Raw genomic sequence first — 9,765 nt, 5'->3', positions numbered from 1 at the left:
TTGACCTTATATTTTGCTAAGGGGGAAATAACTGATGAATACACTCTGTTACAGTCATGTTTACAGTGTGCATTATACTTATCACTTAAATATCTTTATAGTTACTTGATTTAAGAGTCTAATTTCCTTGTGTCTTTCTTTTATACTTCCATACATACGAGGCAGCTATGCACATATGTAAAGAAGGAAACACGTGAGAAAAAGCGTGTCAGATTAAATCAGACCGTCTGAAGGATATATCTACAAATGGGCATCTATGAACTACTGTTCTTAACTGAAACCATAATGGGTCACATGTCATTTGCAAAAACAAACATTTGCAAGCAGTGGAAGTTAATATGACTTAGGAAATGGATATTACAGCCCATGAGAGAGAGGGAGAAACAGAGTGAGAGAGATTTTTAAGGCATCATATTCTAGCATTGTAAAAGATTGATCTTCATGGTAAATATGATGAGTAACATTATCTCCTGCTTATGTTTAAGGCAGACTACAAATGTTAATTTGGGCAAATGATTAGTAGCCTAATCCTTGAATGGCATAATTATGACAGTTTCAATTCAGAGCAATGGTCAGTAAATGTAGGCTATGTTTTTAGGCTGCAACGTTTATGGAACGTTCCCCTAACGTATTCAGTCCAACAGCATGTTAACATACATGGAAGTATGTTATCATACTTCCACAAGAAGATTGGTCGCTCTGAAACGCACCAAGCCAGGCTGCACAGACTAGACCAGGTCAAGTCTGGCTTTATCGGTTATCTGGGATTTTATAAATTCTGCTTTTGCGCAACAGCCCCCAGGCTGCAATGGAATCCTATAGTGGTAATGTCAATTTGGTCCACTAAAAGTGCTGTTTTTACAATTGACAGGCTCAGATTAAGAGTACGCAAGAGTAAGACCCTTCTTGGTTTGCATGGAATAACTCCGAAATCCCCATTGGCCACAGTGTATGTGGCCGTATTTACTATGTAAAAGCTCTTTGAGTAGTCCTCAAGACTAGAAAAGCACTATATAACTACAGTCCATGTCCATTGCTGTGATGCATTTCAGCATTTCAGTGGTAGCCTAAAACAAGTACTTTAAGTGGACGTAAATTGACGGTGCGCAATTGCCCATTAACGTTACATTGTAGCTTGTTTCACCAGCAGTTTTGCTTAATACTGGACCAGGTTTAAAGACACAGATACAGCAGAAAAATAGGATCCAAGGGCCTCATTTATAAAACCTGTCACGCAAGAAAAAGTTCCGTAAAGCTGAGAGAAATTTGCGGTTGCCACATTCCTCGCAAAAGTGGGAATTTATAAAGAATTTCCATGGGTAAAAAAAAAAAATGGAAAGACGCGGAACGCAAGACCACCTGCACCACCTACCCCTTGTGTGGTGTTCATTGTGTTCCCAGGTCTGGTGGTCTGGTGGACCCACCACGTTATTAGGCTTTTTAAATCAACACAGACATTACAATTTATGTCTACTTTAGCTTAATTACCTATGGCATCATTTATGGTTCATATCTGCAATTTATACCTGTGAGATCACATATCACATTTATGGTCAGATGATCATTTTTGTTTTTTTGTGAGAAAACAAGGAAATTCAATTACAGATGCACACACACACACACACACACACACACACACACAACAGGCCCAGTTAGGAGGAGGACACAGTTAAATGTTATGGCGCCTACATTTTAAATACAATCGGGTTCAATAGACGTGAACACCTCATTTGGTTTGGGGGGGGGGGCGTGCGTGTGCATTCGTTGAAAATAAGTTATGTTTTATGTTCATTACAGAAAATGAGCCAAGCAAACATTGAAAACGGGTCCCAGAGACCAGAACACCACACAAAGGTTAATTACTCTGATGGAGCCACTATGACTCCAATCCACTACCGGTTTATTGGACTTAATTTACAATAATAATTGACAATAAATAAATGGCCCTATGGTTACCGATGGCCTGTGTATTGCAACCAATCAACAGCATGGCAGATTTTTCAAGAGCACCACGATCTCTCAATCACTGAATCGTGTTAATTTTCCCCATTTTTCCGTTTTCGTGAATGGTCATCAAGGGCTCCTTTACAATGCTGGAATATTGATTGATTGATGGATATGGACCTTTTTGAAACTAATATGGGACGGCCTTGGGAGGAGCGTGAGGCGCGTCCCGGACCGCATGAGATAACGGTTGTCCTTATTTTTAACGAGAAGAGTCTGTACAGGTGTGCGCCGCATGGTGTTGTAAATCAGAATGTGGGGTTTGCGTACGAAAATTCCGACTTTTTGGCGCACAAATCTACGCGGAGTTTAATAAATGAGGCCCCTGGTTTAAAAACAAACACTGTTCCCCTGTAAAAGTGTCTTAAACCATGCCGTGCATATATTATCATCACCCCCTTGCCGATTTTGTGCTGAAAGGTCCACCTTTTTGGTCACAGATCCCATATGGTCCCAGAGTTAGATGTGGAGATGATGTGACTGGTAAAGCACCAGTAAGGGTTCTCTCAGGGAGCCTCGGTTCAGACAGTAAAGAGTCTGTGTCAGGGCTTCGTGAAGGACCAGACTCCCACTCTCGTCTGTGTAGCGCAGCTGAAAGCCCACCACCTCCAGAGGCTTCCCAGACAAAATGGCTGACACATCAAACACATCGTATCCAGATGAGGAGCGCTGGTCCAGGGTCAGCAGTCTCTCCTCGAGGGCAGGCCTTTCCTTCAGAGCGCCCTGTGAAGCTGTGACACTGTGCAGGGTGACAGTCACACTGATGGGACGGGGGTGGAGGGTTTTCCTGAACAGAACCAGCTCGGCACCCAGCATGGAGGGGCTCAGGCTGCTGACGTTGAACCAGATCCATCCTGGAGGACCTGGTTCATCCAAAGAATGAAAAGAAAAGGAAAGTTAAGAGTGCAGTAGAATGTGTTGTGCATGCTTTTGCTCCTTAACTATATAACTAATTAATATATAATCAATCTTTTTGGGAGGGTAGGGTGCAGCCATGAGTTTGTCCAGAACCAACCACTGTCTCCAGGGCCCCGAGGTCCTGTTTGGTGCTGTCTACCAAGACCTGGGTCTGTTTGAGGTTTCGCTCTAAAAGGAAGTTTTTCCTCGCCACTAATGTTCTTGGGGGAATAATTGGAATTGTTGGGTCTTTGTAAATTATAGAGTGTGGTCTAGACCTACTCTACCTGTAAAGTGTCTTGAGGTAACTCAGTGAATACTCTCATTGATGCAGGATTAGAAAATCCTCAGTACTTAAGGGGATCGCTGGAATTTCCTCACGCATCGGAGGTGGAACAGTCTCTGCCTTGGCTTTCTCACCACTGAGTCAATATGCAGTGACACGCTATTGGAGTATTATTGTGAATACCAGTACTGGTTGGTCAGCACACAGTTTGAGGACCCGCCCACCGATACGTATTCTATTGATCACTTTTAAAGCTCTTCATGGCCTCTCACCTTGTTATATTGCTGACCTTTTAGTCCCATATACACCAGCACGCACCTTGAGATCCTCGGGCAGAGGTCTGGTATCTGGTCCAGAGTCTCGACTGAAAACTAAAGGGGACCGAGCGTTTGCTGTCAGGGCCCCCGAGGCTCTGGACCAGCCTGCCCGAGGAAATCAGGTCAGCTGAAGTCAGTGAACTCTTTTAAGTCCCTTCTTAAAACATACTTTTACAGGAGAGCCTTTCCCAATCTTATTTAAATTTACTTGATCCCTTTTATTCTATTGCATTTTACAAATTTTATATTTAGCTGTATTTTAGTCTTTCAATGTTTTCATGCTTTGGTCTTTTTGTATTATCGTCTCTTGGATATTATTGTCTTTACACTTGTTAAAGCACTCTGTAACTTGTTTTGGAAAAGTGCTCTACAAATAAAGATTATTATGATCATTATTATCATTACTTTCTGGCCCTGTTGCTTTCCCGTGTTCACATGCTCAAAAGGCCCACTGACGTCACGCTAACAACCAATTTCCACCGGAAACGTAACGGCTGCGGACCAACTCCGGAATGGCGGAGTCATTAGGTTTCCATTAAAGCCAATGTGTGTACTCCCACACACTGCGTCCCAGCTCCGGCGATCCCCGGCCCTCCGGAGCATTTACGCGGAGCTCCTATTTTTGACAGACGCCGGACAGCTCCGCAGCAAATAGTGCGGGACAGGAGGTCGAGCACGGAAACAAAATAAAACATCCAGTTAATTTTCAAAAGAAAATAGAGCGCGCTCACGGCGGATCATATCGCCCTGCACTACACCTTGAAAACACAGCCCAGAGTTGTTCCCCCTCTACTCCTCTGGATGGAAACCAACTGTTGTTGGTTTTTGTGGTTCTGTTCCACGTGAATTTGCGAGATCTTGTGGGTCTACGTGACTTCAGCTGTCAATCGTGGCCGCAACCGTTCAGCAAATCCGGACCTGGTGGGTGTTGACGGACGGCGCAGCACGGAGCAGCCGGTTAGGGGGCACCCTGTGGAAATCTGGGGTTAGAAAGGGAGATAGGTGTGAGAGGTGCACCCACCCATCCATTAACCTCTACATGTTGGCTGCCGTTCTTTACATTAGCACTTGAAGAAAGGAGGAGGGATGGGTCGGTCATGGTTCATTGACCTTGCCCCATGCTTCCCTCCTAGAATTGTAGTTCCACTTTCTTCCTGTAGTCCCTTTTTGCCTTTTTTACTGCTCTTCTCACATTGTTGGCTGCTGCTTTCTAATTGCCCATGTTCCAGACTTCCTTCCTAATTTGTAGGCTGCAGTGCGTTTGTAAATGTCATTCCTGGTGGTTCTGCCAATCCATTGTTTTGGGTATGAAAGGAATTATCTGTAGTTTTGGGTACAGCTGCTTCTGTTGTTTGGCAAATTAAATCAGCGCAGAATCAATGATCCATTGATGTCATCCTGGTAGGGCTGCAGGGCGGCCCCTGATTGGCTTGACCATTTCCTGACCCCACATGTCACTGCGGGAATGCACCATAGCGTGTTACTTTCTTTGACCTTTGGCAAGATGGCCGCATTGTCGCTCTTCTTCGCTCGCAGGAAGCGATTCCTTCTATAGTGTAGTGTTCCAGAGTTTTATTCCCATTTGTGGCACATTAAATATCTTGGTGGAAGTCAGGTAGAACCTTCTTAATCATTGATACTTAACTAAAATAATTTGATTTTCAAATTCTTCTCTCAGGTCTCCACTCATCAAACAGCAGCTGTTTTAAAGGAGACCTATTATACTCATTTTGAAAACCTATTTTGCTTTCCTACTCGAGCCTGTTTACATGCATTAATATTCAAAACTAACTTTATTTCTCTTTAAGCCCCAGCTCTGTAGCTGGTGTTTTTCCATTTCTAACAGCAGCTGATTTCAGTGAAAAAGCCCGGATAAACCCACTGTAGACCTTTTTAGCTGCTTTTAGCATATTGCTAACTTGCCAATAATATGTTTACACTTTGTTTTGCTGTTCCCAACTTGACATTATTTTCTACAGCACACTGTCTTTTTGGGATTCAAGCATGCTGCACATCTGGCTAAAACCCAAACTGTGAGTCCCAGCAGGTTTTTTTGCTCCAAAACAAAATCCAACTCAAAGACGTCATCAATGGATCACTGCCAAGGTTAACTCCATACTGTAGCTGTTCTGTTATTCTTTTGAAGCGATTACACAGGACAAGTAAAACATAATGTTATAAGTTCGATTTTAAAATAGTTATGTAGTAGTTGTAATTTTTTAAAGAAAGTAGCCAAATTAACACAATCAGAACTAAATGGCAATTCATTTGAAATCCTTACCAACAACACTACGAAAACTCTGCACCAGCGTTCCATCTGAGCTCCCAAAGTCTTGGGCCTCCAGTGAGCCCAAACGGTGATAGATCCCCCTCATGTACGGATGTGGCTTAGCCTGATGGCTCGCGGACACTTTATTGATATGAAGCATTTCCAAAATGGCTTTGTTGCGCTCCTGGCCATCCTCTGGATCTCTGGGGCGATCCATCAGGTGCAAGCCTGTGACTGAGCACAGCAGGGGGAAGACCAGCGCCATGTCAAAAAATCCCAAACAGACTCCTCGGAACATCCTGAGTTCAAATGATTTCCAAGCACTCGGATATGATCTTGTATTTGCACTTCTTATGCTGTCTGAACTGAAATGTTCACCTGGCAGACTTCTGTAACAGTCTGTGCACTAATGGGTATGCAGGAACAACAGGGGCCGTCAGGACTCAGTGAAGCAGCCCCATTCTGAAGCCGAGGAATGTCACTCTCTTTTCAAGCACTGACCACAACAAGCAGCCACCGGGCCGATGCACTGACTGGAAAGACTCCACTTTGACTTGAAGAAAGACATGAACATCAAACTAAAATATCAATAACAAAAATAATATGTTTATTTAATACAGCCCCCTTTAGAACAAAGTCACAAAGTGCTTCACGATAGTAAAACCTGAGACAAAGGCTAAATATGGGTTCAGCTGCTTTCTAAAAGTGTCAACAGAGACCACACAACATATGTAAACAGAAAGGGTGTTCCACAATGTCGGAGCCATCACTTCAAAGGCACCGTCATCTTTTGTCTTTAGTCGAGTGCAAGTCAACCAGTAAGCCCTGGTCAGATAACCCATGGTCAGAAGTGAAACAAGGATGGAGCAGACCCTATGCTAGGCTCTGCATGTCAAAACAAGAATCTTAAAAAGAATTTTGATCATGATAGTGAGCCAATGTAACAAGGATAAAATTGAATTGATGGGAGTCGTCCTGCAAATAAAATAGGACCCAACATAGAACCCTGAGTGACACCACATGAAAGGTATTGCGGTGTTAGTCAGGGTTCTGTGTTGGGTCCTACTTTATTTGCATTGTATATGCTAACCCCAGAATGCTGCTGCAAGGCTGTTGACCAGGTCCAGCGGGACAACTCCCATCACTTCATAGGGTCTGCTCCATCCTTGTATGACCAATGGGCGGTCAGGGTTAGTCACTCAAGGTTCTGTGTTGTGGTGTCACTCAGGGTTCTGCGTTGGGTCCTATTTTATTTGCATTGTACATGCTAACCCCAAGTTTCAAAGAAAAACTGCTATTCAAGAGATAGGAGGAGAACCCGTCCAGGGAGCTCACAGAGACACCCGTCCACTGCCTAAGCCATTAACCAGTATTTAATTGCGTTATATGTTGTGTTGGTTGGTTTGATTTGTGCTTGTACAGTCCATTAGTTAAATCCAAGTTAATATGGTTGTATGTTAACAACATGCGCTTAGACCCAGACATCATGATATAGACACTTTGACTAAAGCAGTTTCAGTGGAATGCTTCTGATGGAAACCAAATTGCAATTTATCTAAAACGTTGTGTGCAGTCCCCATAGCAGTTATGAAAGGCATTATGAAAATAGCCCTATAATTTTCAGGAGTGGATGAATGTTTGAATGATTGCATGCATAGGTTAACTGTTAACTATTCAGTCTCAATTTCATGTGTCATACATGTTCCCGTGGTTTTACATATGTTTTTCTTCATCTTCGATCATGTAAAGAGATGCACTAAGTTCTATTGAATACTAATTTCCAACACAAGGACACTACAAGGAAAATATTCGTAATATTTTGAGATTGCGTGATATTTTGAGAACGAGGTTGTAACTTCAAAGGCAGAAAACGTAATTTTACAAGAACATGGTAATATTTGAAAAGAGTTGTAACATCTTGAGGGTAAAGTAATAAAAAAATAGTTACATTATGGGATAAAAAGGCATGGTGTGAGAAAGGGTATTGTATGGTTTCTGTATTTCAAGTGCAAAATGAATGCAAATAAGCTAAAATCAGGACTTGCAGAGTTGATGATAATTCTCTCTAGGTTTGTCCTTTGAAAGAACAGTATAATTATTTGATAAGAATATTGATTAGTTTAGCTTTGAAAAGTTCCAGAAGATAAAAGGAAAATCAAATATGAGTTACTACAGTTGCTGTTAAAGTTGAAGACCATGATTTGGAATTGATTTCACAAAATTACACACAGCAATTCGTTTTCTGGTCCTACTCTACTTTTTCCCCTCCGACTGTCTGTGGCTTTCCAGGATATCCTTTTAGCCTACATGAGGTCCCTTTTCTCTCCTTTGGGGTTTTCCTTACATTAGTGCACTCTTATTCCTTTTATCTTTGCCTCTTTCCGTCCAATAATGACAAAGCTGCTCCTTGAACCACCAGGCACTTTGGACAAGACTTTGATCTCAGAGTCCACTGTTGTCTTTGGGTTTTCTGCTCCGATTACTGGAGAAGGAAGGCGTCCTCAGCCTCTGTCCCTCCCTCCCTCCGTCCCCCTCCCTCCTCATCTCACTCTCTTGTGGGTGGAGTTTGTCACTAAGGAGGATTCTATCAATGAGGGAGTTGCAGTTGAAAGCAGACGAGAGCACACAGGTAGGGAAGAAGAAAAGCGCCAGATGTTAGCAGATCAGGTAAGGACATGCCTACATGTATGTGGAGATATCTGCTGGGGACGTTTGTGGTTCGGAAACTTGATGAGATCTTTGCTCGGATGTCTTTGTCGTCTTCTCGCTCCTTTTATTTTTGGTCATTTTCTTCGTAATGGTCTTTACGATCTTTAATATGTCTGTCTGTTTCTCTTCCCTCCGTCTCCTATCATTCCCTCTGAACTATGATTTTGATGATAAATCTGCCTCTTATTGTCCTGTAAAACTCCTTTTGTCTAAATATTGAATACACACAGCCAGATACACAGTACATTTGACAAAATCTGGTTTTCAATCATCATCAGTGACAGGGAGATTGTTTTAAAACTGCTCATACATGCTCTTCTTTCTCTAATGGTACAAGCAATGTAAAATACACCAATGCTTAAAAGTGCACTTTCACCCATTTATCACACACTCCACTGTTTCTGGCAGTTAGGGAGTATTTTGGAGCTGTTTACCCTCTGGACTATGCTGGATGGCAGCCAAATGTTATCCTCTCATGTTTCCAGCAGAATGCCTTCTTCTTCTTCCCCGATCTCTCTCTGAAAATGTGCGGCTGCTAAGGACCCTGTCATTATTAAGATTAGAAGAAGAACAAGCTGTGAATGGATGGAACCGACATTCCCAGCTGTGATTTAAAGACACTTGTTACATGACGCATCACATTCCTAGCTGTGGGTTTTGTGAAAGGCAGGAAGAAATTCTTCCAGGTTATAGAAAGGCTACTTACAGTACATGAGATATTTGACGTTCATGACCTATGATTATGTTTTAATGCTTCCGCAGTGTAGCAGACAGAAAGCATGTTTTCTTTTCCCTGGCTGCTACATGTCAAATCCTTAATCTCAATATCTTAGAAGAAAACTGTATCCAGAGAAAAGTGAGCTATAACAAATAGAATTCATGATGCACTGCATGTATTATGTTTTTCAATTCCAAGAAGAAAGACATGCTTGAAATGTTTTTTTTCTTCATGTACGAGCTTATTTGTCCCCCCAGTTTGTCACAAACAATGAAGGAGGTATGTCAGTATATTTTAAATTTCACTTTCATATCTGGGAACTCAGAACATTGAAGTCCCTGATAAATAGATCAACGGGATCCTACATAATGCAACTTATAATTTTTTGGGGATAGACCTCCCCTGCCTGGTAAATACCCCGATATTTAACACTTTACATCTCCAGGTGGTAATGCAGGCTTAAACTCTGCAGTTTAAAAACCCAAGTCGAAATAACCCTTATGACATCATTAGGACTTAAAGCAAGACTACGTACATTTTCAAAAGAAAAATAGCACATGTATAC

General features: G+C 42.2%; 2 protein-coding genes across 5 annotated transcripts in view; one reads left to right on the top strand and one right to left on the bottom strand.

The window, feature by feature from the left end:
• Positions 1-6,151, bottom strand: LOC116707138 (uncharacterized). Its single transcript, XM_032544354.1, has 2 exons — positions 5,786-6,151; positions 1-2,867 (listed from the first exon to the last, which is right to left on the bottom strand). The coding sequence occupies exons 1-2, from the start codon at positions 6,069-6,071 to the stop codon at positions 2,464-2,466; spliced, it is 690 nt and encodes a 229-aa protein (XP_032400245.1). The 5' UTR covers positions 6,072-6,151; the 3' UTR covers positions 1-2,463.
• Positions 6,152-8,352: 2,201 nt separating this feature from the next.
• The window catches only part of frem1a (Fras1 related extracellular matrix 1a), a 68,322-nt gene continuing 66,909 nt past the window's right edge, over positions 8,353-9,765 (top strand). For all 4 annotated transcript variants that reach the window (XR_004336469.1, XM_032544662.1, XM_032544661.1 and 1 more), the window contains exon 1: positions 8,353-8,440. The gene's annotated coding sequence lies outside the window, so the exon portion shown is untranslated. The remainder of the gene's footprint in view (positions 8,441-9,765) is intronic.

The sequence above is a fragment of the Etheostoma spectabile genome, chromosome 19 (genome assembly GCF_008692095.1).
Source record: "Etheostoma spectabile isolate EspeVRDwgs_2016 chromosome 19, UIUC_Espe_1.0, whole genome shotgun sequence".
Lineage (NCBI taxonomy): Eukaryota > Metazoa > Chordata > Actinopteri > Perciformes > Percidae > Etheostoma > Etheostoma spectabile.
The sequence above is the reverse complement of the archived record's forward strand: the minus strand, read 5'-3'. Positions and strand labels throughout refer to the sequence as shown.